The following is a 14,978-nucleotide window of genomic DNA, read 5'->3' on the forward strand; positions in this document are numbered from 1 at the left end:
GCTATGTGAATTGTAAGCAGAAAAAAAAGTTTGATTGTGCATCACAGGGAATTTACCATGATGTAAAAAGCCTATGCATGCTGCTAAGAGCACAAATGAACAAATACAAATATAGAACCAGCTATTAAGCCATAATTTCTCCCAGATAGGAGCTGTAGTATAACTGCACTGTCACACAAGTAAAATCAACAAAATGATGAGAAAAATGGCTTGAGGGCAGTGAGAAACTCTGTAACTCAAGCATGGGGTTAGCAAACCTTTAGGAAAGTCCTACATGACCCAATAAATCACTTCAATAAATTCAGTAAGGAATTCCCAGTTGAATTGCTCCAACTTCCCTGAAGCCTGTCCTCAAATTCTGTGCGCATGCATACTACCTCGGCACAGAACAACCTCTAAACTTTTGGACATCCAGATCCAAGTCATCTTGCTATGGAATATTCTGTGAATAACTTTAAAGGGGTAGTTCATCTTTGACTTTTACTATGTTATAGAATAGACAATTCTTAGCAACTTTGCAATTGGTCTTTCCAGCTTTGGGGTCACTGACCTCAGCCGTCATAAAAACAATTGGTCTGTCAGGTTACAATTTTATTGTTGTTTTTACTTTTTATTACATAACTTTATATTCAGTCCTTTTGCAGATTGTTTCAGCAGATCAATGCCTACATCACACTAAAAGTTAATTTTAAGGTGACCAGCCCTTTAAAGAGTAGCTTGGATGACTTCTTTAACAAGTATAGTATCCAAGGCTATTACTATCTTAAGATCTACAGATATTGGTATGTGTTAATGTATGTGAGTATATAGATCTGTATATATGTGAACTGGGGTTTATTTGGAGGGGTTGAACTTGATGGACTTTGGTCTTTTTTCAGTCCTATGTGGCCATGTAATATCACTGTGTGAGTATATGCAGCTGGGGCACTGATGAACCCTTAGGCTCTCATTGGGGGGTTTCTTTAACTCAGTTTATTCAATTCTAATACACAATTTTTGAACCTTTTATTTAAGTGCCCCTTTGCTATGTAGTACAGTTTGCCACAGGCTAATTATTCTTCCTCTTTTGATACACTGGTGGGTGCTGCGGTAATACTACAGCACTTTTTGGAAGGCAGTTTTGGTTTAATAACCTGTGTCTTTACTTGCATTAGTTACATGTATGTAGCCAAACAGGTCACACAAACACAACGGCACTAGAACTTTATCAATAGCAGAGTAAATATAAACTTAAAATACAGCAATAATTTAATATAAATAATTTATTTGCTTGTAAAATATTATATAAAAATATATACATATTTACATATAAAAACATGTAAAATAAATAGGACTCCAATTCCTGTGTAGACCATATGATATCTTTAATTGGTCTATTTCACAGGCTGGTTCTGATGGGACCTCTGTAAAGATGTCTTCTTTTCTTCTGTCAGCTTCAGATTGGTCCCTTCCTTTATTCTCCTCATCAGCTTTGGTTCTAATATTCATCTGTTACTATACAAAAAAAAATATATAAAAATGGATGCATATGTAAAACATTTTTTCCATGGGACACTTTAGTTTCCATCAAGATATACCCCCATTCCACCTAAAATTTCACCCACTCACCCATTTTTGGGGTCATGAATCTGGGCTATCCCATCCAGTGTAAGACAGTGTAAGGCTGTTGCTGACTGAAGAAAAGATAACTAGTGATGGGCGAAATGTTTCGCCAGGCATGGATTCGCGCTTTCGCGAAATGGCTGAAAAAAATTGCCGCAGAAAAATTCGCCGCACGTCCAAAAATTGTCGCCGGCGTCAAAAGAATAGCCAAGCGACGAAATAATAGCTGTGCGACGAAATAATAGCTGTGCGACGAAATAATAGCCACGGGCGACGAAATAATAGCCGCGTGAGAAAATAATAGCCGCGGGCGACAAAACAATAGCCGTGCGACGAAACAATAGCCGCACGACAAAATAATAGCCGCGCGACAAAATAATAGCCACGGGCGACAAAAGATCAGTCGCGGGCGACAATTTTTTTGGTCGCACAACATTTTCGCCACTTCGCGAATTTTTCGCCGTTTCGCAGATCTTTTGAAAGATTTGTGAATTTTTCGGCGAAGCGAAACGGAACAGATTCGCTCATCACTAAAGATAACGTCTTTACAAATGTACAGTCAGCTTCTCAATAAATGTATGTCTAAAAAATATCTGTCATCTGTAATAGCTCAGCGTATATATGTGCACTGGGGTTTATTTGGAAGGGTTGAACTTGATGGACTTTGGTCTTTTTTCAACCTCAACCCTACTTAACTATGTAATATCACTGTGATTATATGGAGCTGGGGCACAGATAAATGTTTAGGCTCCCATTTGGGGCTTTCTTTACTCAGTTCATTCAATTTGAATACATAATACATTATCTATTTAGAACAGTTTGCCACAGGCTAATTAGTCTTCCTCTTTTGTTGTTATACTACAACTTTTTTGGGGGACTGTTATGGATTAATATCCTACGTCCTTACTTGTATTAGTTACATGTACCGTATATACTCGAGTATTAGCCGAGTTTTTGTGCACCAAAAATGTGCTTAAAAAGACACCCTCGGCTTATACTCGAGTATATAAGGCTCGCCTTCGGTTCGCGTATATGATGAGCACAGAGCTAAAGTACGCGTCTATGAGGAGCACGGGGGAACTTATGATGGCAACGCATTTGTGAGTATATACAGCAGCACCCCCCAACCCCCCTCCATGTGGACGGAAGGGTCCTGCCGGTGGCTAGGGAAGCGCATGTGGAACTCACGGCTTTGGGCTAGGGGAGCGTGTATATACGGCAGCATGTGGGCTAGGGGAGCGTGTATATACGGCAGCATGTGGGCTAGGGGAGCATGTATATACGGCAGCATGTGGGCTAGGGCGCTCGCCTTCGGTTCGCATATATGATGAGCACAGAGCTAGAGTACACGTCTATGAGGAGCACGGGGGAACTTATCATGGCATGGGGAACTCACGGCTTTGGGCTAGAGAGCGTGTATATACGGCGCACGGCTTCAGGCAATGGGGCGCGTATATGAGGAGCACAGGGAACTTGTTCGTGCTAGAGTACGCGTATATGAGGAGCACGGGGGCACTTGTCATGGCACCGCATGTGTGAGTATATACGGCAGCACCACCCCAAACCCCCCTTCATGGACGGACGGGTCCCGCAGGTGGCTAGGGAAGTGCATGGGGAACTTGTTATGTGAGCGCTCACTGAAACAGCATGGCTTCTAAAGGAAGCTGAAATGTCAAGAGCTCCTATGGACTTTACAGCAGGCTGATGTACAAGGTATAAGTTAACAGTTATAGCCATGTTATATAGGTATAAGCAAAGCACAGTGATTTATTTACAATGGTAGTGTTCAAAGTGTATAATAATGTATAATATTGGTGCAAATATGTGTTTTAGTAGAGTGAAGCACACTTACATAGCATTATCACACAACTTGCACAAACAATAGTGCTGCCACCCAGGCTCACATGCAGAACACAGTGTGCTATACTCACAGACCAAGCCAATGGAAGACGCAGCAGGCACTGATTTGGGAATATATGCATATTTATATATATATATATACCCTATATGTATATGCTGAGGGTACCATATATAGAATTTACCAAAGCTTGCCATTTGCTTGAATTTCCATCTTATGTATGAAAGTAATTAAAATTAAGGATGCACAGAATCCAGGATTCATCCAAATCCACACCTTAAAATCATGTGACTTTTTTTTCCACATAAACACGGACTTTGAAAATTTAGAATATGCAAACCCTGATGTACTATCACAAGTAGAAGCTTTGCTGTCAGTTGTGCTGGGAGACATGCTGCATTGCGATGGGAGCGCACACAGCAGGATGGCAAGTACTTGATACTTAGTTTGGCAGCTTCCTTAGCCTTCCCAAACTTGCCTGACAGTTAAAAAAAAAACACCCTAGGCTTATACTCGAGTCAATAAGTTTTTCCAGTTTTCTTAGGTAAAATTAGGTACCTCGGCTTATATTCGGATCGGCTTATACTCGAGTATATACGGGTATGTAGCCCAACAGGTCACGTTAACTCAAAAAGGCATTAAAACTTTGTCAATAGCATAGTAAATATAAACTACAGCAATAATTTTATTGAAATAATTTGCTATTTATTTAATACGATTTTTTTTGTATCGTGCTTTTTAAAGTATGAAATTTGCCCCTTAGTTTCCATCCAGATGCCCCAATCCGCCCAAAACCTCACCCACTTTGGGTAAGACCCTCCCACTTTGGGGCCATGAATCTGGACTATCTCAAATGATGAGGGCTGATTTCTGTTCAAAACATGCAATGTCATGCAATGTCTTTGGTTGATCTTCTTTCTGACGTCTTGTCTTCTGTCGTCTTCACAGAGTAATCAGCCTTAACATGCATCTGTAATAGCTCAGCGTCTCTGGAACATTTTTGGAGAGATATTATTTTTCTTCATCTTGGCCAATTTGGCAAATGTTTCATCCAAAGTCTCTTCATCTGAGCTATCACTCGAGGGAGATTGTTCTTGGTAATCGTAGTCATCCTCACTGCAAACACAAAGGGTTAAAAGTCACCTGAGAGCACATCCTACAAGTGCCCCCACCACTACTCCACTGCCTGACAACTAGTAATCTGGTTAGAATGGACCCTATTGTGACAACCCACTTAATGGCCAAGTGTGCCCGTAGGAGGTGCTATGATACTGAATAAAGATTGATCTTACTGCATGTCATTACTAAGGAAATTTGCAGTTGGCCTTTCATTCTTTAAAAATTTTTTTTTTAGATTATTTAACTTTTTTTACGCTAGATTTTCAGTTTATTTAAATTGATATCTGATATCAGTGACCCTAGCAACCAGGGCTTTGTGTGGATGTCAGGATTAACCTTTATAGAGAGATAAGTAATACAAAATTAAACAACAGGACTTTCAGAAGGGCTTTAGCCCTTTTTCAGGCCTTTCAGGCTCTTACCTTAATTCACTAGAGGTATCTGAGTCTTCATCTTCCTCAGCATTTTTCTCTTGCACTTTCCTGAATCTCTTATTACTCCCTCTTTCCTCAAGCCAAAGTTGGACCTGCTCCTCATCACTGGAGTCTCTGAGATTTAAAATAAGAATGTAATGTTATAGACAGGAAGAATGGGGATAGTAGGGAAAGTAGGGCATCATAGTACCAGTACTGAAAGATGCTGACAGTAAAGCAAGTGGATGTGGCCTACACGATATTAGCACAAGATTGTTCTGCTTTAATGAAGAACAGGTAGTAATGAAAATTATTTTAGGAAAAACTTACATCTCTTCATCTGTAGAATCTGAGTATGTGAGAGGAGTGAGGCAGATCTTGCAGGCATTCTCCAGTTTAATGCAGCAGTCTCCACAGTACAGCCCTAGGGAGAGACATAAGTACAATGATAAATAGAACAACCAGAGAGTTATAGAACTAGATATTAGATGAAACATGAGTATCCGACATGCAGACATCCAGCTGGCATTATAGCTCCCAGCATAGGGAAAAACAGACATATACTAGGGATAGCAGGAATTGTGTTCCATGAAATCTGATTAAAGGCACCTACCTCTGCAGTTCATAGTGATGCAGTTAAGAAATTCTTGGCTGTTTTTCTCAGTTCTGATTTTGGCACATTCTAAGCAGAATTGTTCCTCTTTGCCCATCAGTCTGACCAAACGGTAAAACAGAGAGTTTCTGTAAAGAATAAAGGGGAAAAATTATTTTGTGTGATCATGCCTTCTACAGGCAGCTTCATGCTGTCACACCCCAACTGTCGCTGAACTGAACCAGTCAACTTTCTCATGACAAGCAATGGCTGCCCATTGCAGTTCAGCAACAGCTGCAGACCTACAAGTTGAAGCTGTTTAAAAATGTTCTATGTGACCAATTAAACAGGTCCATAACCTTATCTTGTCAAAATATTGTAACCTGTTTATACTCACCGTTTAGCCAGCTTGTAGAAGAAACTGCTAGGTTGTTGATCTTCATTGCTTGTTACAATGTGCTTGATATGATAAGGGTTCCTTTCTGGACGCTCACAGATAATTGTGTTGTACAGAAAACATACCCTTTCCTGAGGAGAAGGAACCAAATAAAATATTAAATATACTTTGTCCTCTGTATGGAACAAGACTGTCAATGTTTGAAAGCATTTTGTAAAGTGAAGTTGCAGAATTGTCCCATGTCCAGTTTTACAGCCTAAATCACTATGTTAATGTTTAAGTTCTGCTTTAAACAAACTTACCAGTTCACGATATGGATAATAATAGGCGCAGAGCGAGCGCCTCAACCTTGTAAGGTACACTCCGACCATGGTTGCCAAAAAGGCAAGACCATACAAAAGTCCTGGAGGAAGAAAAAGAAGGTTCAATTCCAATAATAAAATAATATGGAAAATAAGAGGTGAAGAGAACAAACACAAAACAAAGATCACAGGAGCAAAAACTTTCAGATGCCATTCTATTTTCCAGAGCTACCATTAAGGGCCCCATAGAGTAGCAGCTGCAGGTATAATGGGTGGGAAATAGCAGGTGGGCAAGATGACAGTAGGGTAAGATAATGCCAGTAATATTTTTTATGCGTGTTGCCTGACCTGACCCCAAAATGTACTCACCAATAATTATGTATCCCTTGTAGTCTGGTTTGGACGGGGTGATCAGACACTTGGCAGTAACAATCTGAACCTGCCCTTTTACTAAATCCTCAAATGAGGATATTATTTGTCTGAAAAAGTCACTAAAGAAATTGGAGCCGGTTACGGTGACGTTGAAAATCAGAGGAGCTAATGGAGGAAAAGAAACAGCATAATTATTACCATGATGACCACAAAAACTCACTACATATTACAGGCAACCCACTGTCCCTTATGCCAACCAGCAGACAAAACATTTTAGGATTTTAGGCTAATCCATAAAGTAGCAGAGAATATCAAATGAGCTCTCCCATTTATAGTCAGTGAGTTAGTGCATGCAATACTTCTGTGTATTAAATGGACCAAACCCTGGGTCAGGGTTAACCATTACTGATTTAATAAAATGATTGATGTCACCAAACAGAATAAAACATATGCGCAGAGAAGCAGCAGCAGCTCACATAGTAAATTTAAAGTATAATTGGCCTCCCATGTTGAAATGCTGTAAGCGCAATGTCTCTGTGTATGGAAAAGCATGAACCAGTAAATCACTTACCCGTAACTGTAATATTTGCACTGAGCTGTTGATGTGCTTTCCCTAGCAAAAAGTAGGCCCCAAAATCTACCACAATGATAAAGATAGAAAATATCATGTATGGCAGAATCCTCATAAAACTGAGCATATTCTTCTCTACTGCTGTCATCCTCAGGGATTCTGGGGGAATAAAAGAAACTCATGAGAATATGGAAGTTGCACAGACAAACTAATTTTCCTAAATGTAATACAACCAACTTATATTTCATTGTGACTCCTATAATGAATTTAGAGTGGGTAAATTAGTCATTAAGTAGTTAAATAAGTTGTGTTTATAGTCAGTGAGTGTAAGGTACCGCAGTTATTGAGAGCTGTATAATCATATTGAATAAGCGGGTTCACTAATCATAGAGGCTTCTGTACAATAGTGAGAGGAGTGTAATACAATCAGAGCTTTATTTGAAATGCATTGAGACTTACGAGGTGAGATGTAGAGAGACTGCTCCTTCTTGTTGAGAGGTAATAGAGAGGGAACACCTTTCTTCACTCTCAGTTCATTCAGTACTATAAAGTTCTTTGTAATATAGCAATTATCATGGTTGTCAGTCAGGAGGTATTTCCTGCGATATATTGCCGCTCTGTAAATCAAAGATAAATCAGATTAGAAATGGTGATTTCCATAAATAAAATTAGTAGAGAGTGTGCTGAAAGGGAGATCAATAGAGAAATTGCATTTAGATATAAAACATCCAATGCATATTGTATCATTATCCCCTGTACATATAAAGCCGATACTTCAATGTACAGGAATAGGTATATACTCATGGAAAGGAGGGGACAGTATTCCAACAGCACAAATGGGGAACATAGACAGATCCATTATAAGAGAAATGTTACCTACCGAATAAATGTATAAAGGCAGAAGAAGAGAATAAAGTACTGCGCCAGTCCAATAATCTCAAAGAAGGGCTCTATACTGGCATGAATTTCCTTCATAATCTGCTCTGCCACATTTATCACATCAGTGGCACTTCCATTAATATCAAAGTCATGTATAACAGTAATATTAAAAAGGAAGTGCTCCTTGAACTTGTCAAGGACAGATTCAACCGCTGCAAGAAAAGACCAGAGATTAATTAAAAAATGTTTCCAAATCTTGTAGTGTTTAGTAAATCTGTTTCATTAAACCAATATTCTTTCCTTATAGTTAATGAGATTGTTTAATTTTTTATTATTGAACTCTCCTAAGATAAAACAACTTGTTGTGAGTATAACAGAAGGGGAAACTAATTCTACCAAGGAAAACTGTCAGGGTAACAAGCATGTCCATTAGTTATACCCCTGATCTACCAAACTGAACCCAACATAAGCCAGGGACTCGGAATGTCATCTGCCAAATAGCAGGACTGAGTAGTATGGAATAAATAACTCAAAACCTATAAGAAAAAAATAATGTAACCTACTTCTTAAACTTTTTTTAATTATGAAAAATCCCCTTTAAAAGCTGGAGTTACAGGTGATAGGGGGTCTATGTAAAATGTGAGTTGGGGCATCCCCCTGAACAAGGACTGGACACAAAGTTTCCAAATGTACTTTCTTATGGTTGGTCAATAACTTCCCCTTAACCAAATCTATGTTACTCACCTTTGTCCTTCAGTTTACTGATGTGCTTCTGAACAAAGTCAGGACCAATGCATGGAACTGTGGAAAAGAAAAAAAAGATTTATTATAGGTTGTAATTAATCTAGAGAAGACTTGAAAGGGTGAGGTAAGTGGGTATGTGGTTCCATTATTATATGGTTGCTCTAAAAACTAGTGTTAAGTAATTTCTAGTGTATCACAGAGAGCCATAGTGAATTTCTGGTAGTAGCAATCTTTGTACCATCAAATCAGAGCACTCTATCTAGACTGCAGAACAGTAAATATTTGCACTGAACATCTCCAGGGAATGTGAGTGGGTGTCTGAGACGGCTGTGTACATACAAATATCTCAGGGTTAGCAGCAGTGCTCTGCTGAGGATGAGCTGGAGTAAAATAGAAGAACATCCTAGATAAGGGTGAGTTGTTACTTACCTCCAGCCAATGCACAAAGGGGCCGAAATGTATCTATAATTCCGCATAAAAAGCCCAAGAATCCTGTGTTATCGACACAAGTCTGCTTTGCTTCGTCGAATTTCTGGTAGCATTTCTTACTCGGATTTCCTAATTCTTCGTTGCAGACAGTTCCCATGTTGTACAGGTAAGACCAGGCTGTCCTTATGCCTCGACCTAAGAAGTGCAAGAACAAGTGGATTAGAATGCAGTTTTATGGAGCAGGAATGAAGAGAAACATGCTTCTAAAAACAATGGTTTATTGGAAGATTATATCAATAATGATAGCCTATAGCTCATTGTGCAACTTCAGATGGCAAGGAGCAACAAGGTAGGGCTGATTCACCAAAGTGCATTAATTTTTATTGCACGCTTTTTTGCATTAAAATAGACACGAAAATGAACGCTTGATTCACTACAGTATTACCGCATGCGTTAATTTGCGCACCGAAATAACACTAACGCTTTATTCACAAACACTTAGGGGCACATTTACTAACCCACGAACGGGCCGAATGCGTCCGATTGCGTTTTTTTCGTAATGATCGGTAATTTTGCGATTTTTTTTTTGGTTTTTTTGCGATTTTTTTCGGCGTCTTTACGATTTTTGCGTAAAAACGCGAGTTTTTCGTAGCCATTACGAAAGTTGCGCAAAGTCGCGATTTTTTCGTAGCGTTAACACTTGCGCGAAACGTCGCGCCTTTTAAGTTTTAATGCTACGAAAAAGGCGCGACTTTGCGCGCAAGTGTTAGCGCTACGAAAAAATTGCGACTTTGCGCAACTTTCGTAATGGCTACGAAAAACTCGCGTTTTTACGCAAAAATCGTAAAGACGCCAAAAAAATCGCAAAAAATACGAAAAAGTCGCAAAATGTTCGTTTCCACTCGGAATTTTTCCAATTCGGATTCGAAATCGTGTCTTAGTAAATCAGCCCCCTAGACACGCTAAATATCGCATTAGTCTATGCGAAAATTAACACCTACTTGAGGCAGGCGGTAATTATAGAAAAGTATAGTTCATGAGCTTTTGGCAATAAAATATGGACTTTGCAATGTAATTTATTCAAGTATGTGTTGGCCCTAGAGTGATGCAGCCTCCAGTTTGCAGGGAAATGGTCATTTTCAGTACAGTAATTTTCCGTAAGTATTCGCATGTATGGCTAACAAGGCGTGCGTTTTTTCGGACGCGGCAACTATTTATACAGGGTGCGTTGATTAGCGCTCGTTCCATCAAATACCAGACGAAAATAGTCTTTGTGACTAAAATAACGCAAGCAGTATCGCGCATAAATTAACGCAAGAATGCTTTTAGTGAATCGTGTGTTAAGATGCAAAGAATTAGACGCAATAAAAATTTTACCGCATGCTATAAATAACGCATGTTTTAACGCACTTTAGTGAATCAGCCCTGGTGTCTCTACACTTGTCTATGTATATGTACACCTGTCTATAAAATAGGACGAACTCCCAACTCATGATTTTCTCTACTCACCAATTTTCTTCACACCCTCCTTTAGGGTGGTAAAGAATCCTTCTGAGTTGTCGGAGACAGTTTTGAAATTGTCAGCAATGGACTTGATCCTGTCCAATGCTCCTGAAAAGAAAATGTAAAAAGTCTGAGAATCAAAAGAATGTACTTTTTGTTTTTATTTATCTGAGTCTCTTGATATCGACCACTGTAGATCATATAAACCTCTTTAAATCTATAAAGCATCAATATTTAACAGGAGAAAAAAGCCACTAATGCAGTCTTTAAAATAATATACAGGGGAACATCAAAATGCTATTAAGCTCCAAATCCCATAAATGATTTGCTAAACCCACTCCTCTTATGATACTTACTCATGACAGGCTGTTTCATTTCCTCAACAACTTCTAAAGTCTGGTTTATGGCCAACTGCAATCCACAAGAGGTTGCCTCTGATACCCGCTCGTAATTCTCCAAGATATTTCCTACGGGTCCTTGGAAGGTCAGAGAAATGGCCAATGCAATAATAAGGTTCCTGCCATGATCTGTGAGAATGCAAGAGAAGATAATGACATATACCAGAAAGGGCCATAATTATATATATGCACCATAGGGTCTGTGCCTAGGGCGGGAGCTTTAGTGGGGGTGACCCTTGGTTACCTATATAATTGAAAAAAAGAAGATTAAAAAAATTTAAAAACATCCTCCACTGACACCAGAAGCAAATCTGGTGGTGGAGCAGGGGATGGGGGTGAGGAAGCAAAGGGCAATCACAGGTGGGAAGTGATGTCATTTGCGCTCTGCAACCTGGGAGTGCGTTTAGGTCCGGTGCCTAGGGTGGTACATACAGCCCTTATAACATGTGTTAAATGCATTACCCCTGTTTCCAGCTACCCCAAAAAAAATTACTGCCAATCAAATTATGGTATATTGTACCCATGTCACTTACCTCCAAATATCTGTGGCAGGGTTAAGAACACAGTCAATCGGACCTGCTCAAAAAATGCCATTCCCAGAGAAAGGAAAAATCCAATAAAAACACTGGAAATGATGCAGATGTCCAGGCTATAGGTCTTCACAAAAAGGGTGAAGAAAGCAAAAGCCGTAGCAAATACCATGCCTAAAACAAAAGAGAAAAAGCTTCTTAGGGCTTCCTTAAAAATACTGTCCTTTCTTCGTCTGTAGTTCATATTCTTCTGAGTGTTCTTCTTTCTTCCAACAATATTGAATTTATTGTTTGATTCTAAATCCATTTTAAGATGTATTTTTATGATTCTGGGGAAAAAAGTAGAGAATTGTTACATTTCATGCAGAGAATGTCCCTCATCAAACTAAGCAGCCAATAATAGATAAATCATTGTGTAACTTTGGAGTAAGTGACAATATCACAATAAGGGGCTTTTTATCAGTTTGCAGTTACATACATAATATTAGATTCCCCTTATTCTATGTATTACAGACATTTTTTAAAAATAGTTGCTTCTTTTCTATGTGAAGCTGAATACTTACAGAGTAGTAGGTAAAGCAAATAGTAGAAATAAATATACTGATTAGTACAGAACAGACGCTAGAGGTCTGCTCAGTAGCTAATACAGAAACAAAAAAAACTGGTTTGGTGGTGACACTTGCTAAGTAGCTTATGCCATTATGACATCACAATGCTCAAAGACTGTGGTGAAACTATGATGTCACAATAGCTATTTATACAACTGGTTCAGGCAGTATGACATCCCGATGCCTCAACACTGTGAAGAGACTGTTATTACTGTCGTAATAATATATTTTTTTTTTAGTTTTTGAATTTATGAATTTGAGTCCATTTTCTTATAACAACCCTGCCTTTTTTCAGAAATGCATGCGCACACTATTTAATAAAGAAACAAACGATCTTGCAATTGTCCATATTAAAAGAAATATTTGCAAGAGCCCATGTTGTTGCCTAGGGACCAGAACATAATTTCCAGGGAAAATAATTTCTAGGGAATATGTATCCCATGACCCTTTGCGAACCGTTTGATTTGCAAACTATCAGCAAATCAAATAACAAACAAGATAATATTGCTGTACACATCTCACTAGTAAACCAGTATTCGATAAAATCTTTGTAAGCATCTATATTGCTGCTTGGGAAAAAAACAGGTACCACGTGATAGATAATATTGGATTCCCATTATTATATTTACTAGTAAATAAAAAATAAGAAGCAGCATCATTCCTATAAAAAGTGTTATACTTACATAACACTAAGTTAATCAAATAGTTGAAGTCAATGCAAAGATTAGTACTAAACAGACACTAGTGGCCTGCTCAGTAGCTAATCCAGAAACAAATGACATCAGTTTGTTGGTGATGCTAAATGAACAGTTTAGGACATGATGATGTCACAATGCCAAACTGTTACCTCAGTTCTGATTAGAACATAGAAAATTTTCTTTGTAAACAGACCTTTGTAATATATAATTGTAATAATAATAATAATATCTATTTCCTTTGTCTAGCAAGATCTGTCTCCAATAATACTCATTACATTTTTGTATTAGTTACTAAAACATATTTATAAATAGTGATGGCCGAAATAATTTGGCAGACATAGATTCATGGCGAATTTCTGCATCCTGCCATTTGGCGGAATGTTTACGTGTAATGGGTGACAAAACTTGTCATGGAAAAATATGGCTCACAACAAAAAATTAGCACAGCATTTTTTGCAGAGTGTGTAATTTCTTGACGTGCACATCAAAAAAATGATTTTTCAGTTTGCAAGAAATATCCCAAATCTTTCAAAATGGCAAAAATTTGTCACGGAAAAATACTGTGTGCGACAAAAAATTGTCGTTGACGTAAAAAAATTGATGTGCGTCAAAAAATTAGGTGCCTGACAATTTTTTTTTCACGTCACCAAAAAAACCCAGCAAAAATAAAAACATTAAAAAAAATTATGTGCGCGACGTTTTGCAAATCTTTTGAAAGATTTGCGAATTTGTGGAGAAGTGAATTGGGACAGATTCGTTCATCACTATTTCTAAATATGCTTCTGTAATAATTCCCCAAAAATCCTTATCCCCAGTACAGCAATACAGGGTTACAGTTACATACATAATATTAGATTCCCCTTATTCTATGTATTAGGAACATTTTTTAAAAAGTTGCTTCTTTTCTATATGAAGTTGAATACTTACAAAGTAGTAGAAAAAGCAAAAAGTAGAAAGAAATATTCTGATTAGCACAGAACAGACGCTAGAGGTCTGCTCAGTAGCTAACCCAGAAACAAACAAAATTGGTTTGGTGGTGACAGTTGATAAGTAGCTTAGAACATTATGACATCACAATGCTCAAAGACTGTGGTGAAACAAGGGCTATTTATAGAACTGGTTCGAACATTATGACATCACAATGCCAAAAGACTGTGAAGGCCCTGAAGTCAGGAACATGAATAGCAGAGGGTCAACATAGAAAGAGACAAAAAAAAAAGTTAACATTAGAACATGAACACAAGGGCTCACTGTATGTGTCATGTATAAAGATAAATGAGTCTTTTTACTTGTTTGGTCTAAATGCTTTGGGACACAAAATACCTGAACACAACAAAGGTTATATCCTCTATAAGCACTATTCAGACAGAAGGGGTTGTTTCCCTGTTTTATGTTTATACGGTATTTTGCACATATTTATGTGATTTTTAATTTCTAAGATAAAATTTAGAACCATAATCTGGAGTTAGTACAGCTAGGATAGAATATATGCCTTTAAGGAATGTATGATGCATACTAGGCAGGGTGGCTCAGTGGGGTTTCATGTGTCCTAGTTATTTATGTAATCACAAACTGCGCTACGAAATGCATCAGACCTTTTCTGAGCTTGGAGCCTTGTTTGTATTTAAAGGCACCAATTAAAAAAAAAAAATATATATATATATATTGGATGAATCTGACACAAACAGAATATTGTGGAAAAGACTGATGTGTAGATAAATGGTTTAGATCAGGGGCCTAACTACAGAGGAAGCAGACCCTGCGGATGCAGAGGGGCCCAGAATGTAGCGGCCTAGTAAGGCCTTAATTAAAAGGGTTGTTCACTTTTAAACTTTTAGTAAATTATAAAATGGCCAGTTCTAAGCAACTGTTCAATTGGTCTTCATTATTTATGTTTTATAAATCTTCTAGCTATTTGCAGCTGTCAAATGGGGGGCCACTGACCCTGGCAGCTAAAAAACTC

At 38.2% G+C, this 14,978-nt stretch overlaps 1 protein-coding gene across 1 annotated transcript; it reads right to left on the bottom strand.

Annotated features, from left to right (window-relative positions):
- Positions 1-4,148: 4,148 nt before the first annotated feature.
- On the bottom strand, positions 4,149-13,607 carry LOC101734522 (DC-STAMP domain-containing protein 2). Its single transcript, XM_018096121.2, has 15 exons — positions 11,713-13,607; positions 11,138-11,308; positions 10,788-10,889; positions 9,279-9,473; positions 8,850-8,906; positions 8,107-8,317; positions 7,686-7,843; positions 7,227-7,385; positions 6,653-6,820; positions 6,284-6,384; positions 5,982-6,112; positions 5,606-5,733; positions 5,323-5,416; positions 5,002-5,127; positions 4,149-4,576 (listed from the first exon to the last, which is right to left on the bottom strand). Exons 1-15 carry the CDS (start codon positions 12,014-12,016, stop codon positions 4,441-4,443), a joined length of 2,241 nt encoding a protein of 746 aa, XP_017951610.2. The 5' UTR covers positions 12,017-13,607; the 3' UTR covers positions 4,149-4,440.
- Between the last annotated feature and the right edge of the window lie 1,371 nt (positions 13,608-14,978).

This window comes from Xenopus tropicalis, chromosome 1, assembly GCF_000004195.4.
Source record: "Xenopus tropicalis strain Nigerian chromosome 1, UCB_Xtro_10.0, whole genome shotgun sequence".
NCBI classification, from domain to species: Eukaryota; Metazoa; Chordata; class Amphibia; order Anura; family Pipidae; genus Xenopus; species Xenopus tropicalis.

What these genes read in the sequence shown, in the direction of transcription:
- LOC101734522 (XM_018096121.2), bottom strand. Translation starts at nt 12,016, where the DNA reads ATGGATTTAGAATCAAACAATAAATTCAATATTGTTGGAAGAAAGAAG. An exon ending in TGCCTTTATACATTTATTCG is followed by an intron (nt 7,844 to 8,106) that starts GTAGGTAACATT and finishes TTTGATTTACAG; the next exon opens with AGCGGCAATATATCGCAGGA. An exon ending in CATCACTATGAACTGCAGAG is followed by an intron (nt 5,417 to 5,605) that starts GTAGGTGCCTTT and finishes GTCTCTCCCTAG; the next exon opens with GGCTGTACTGTGGAGACTGC.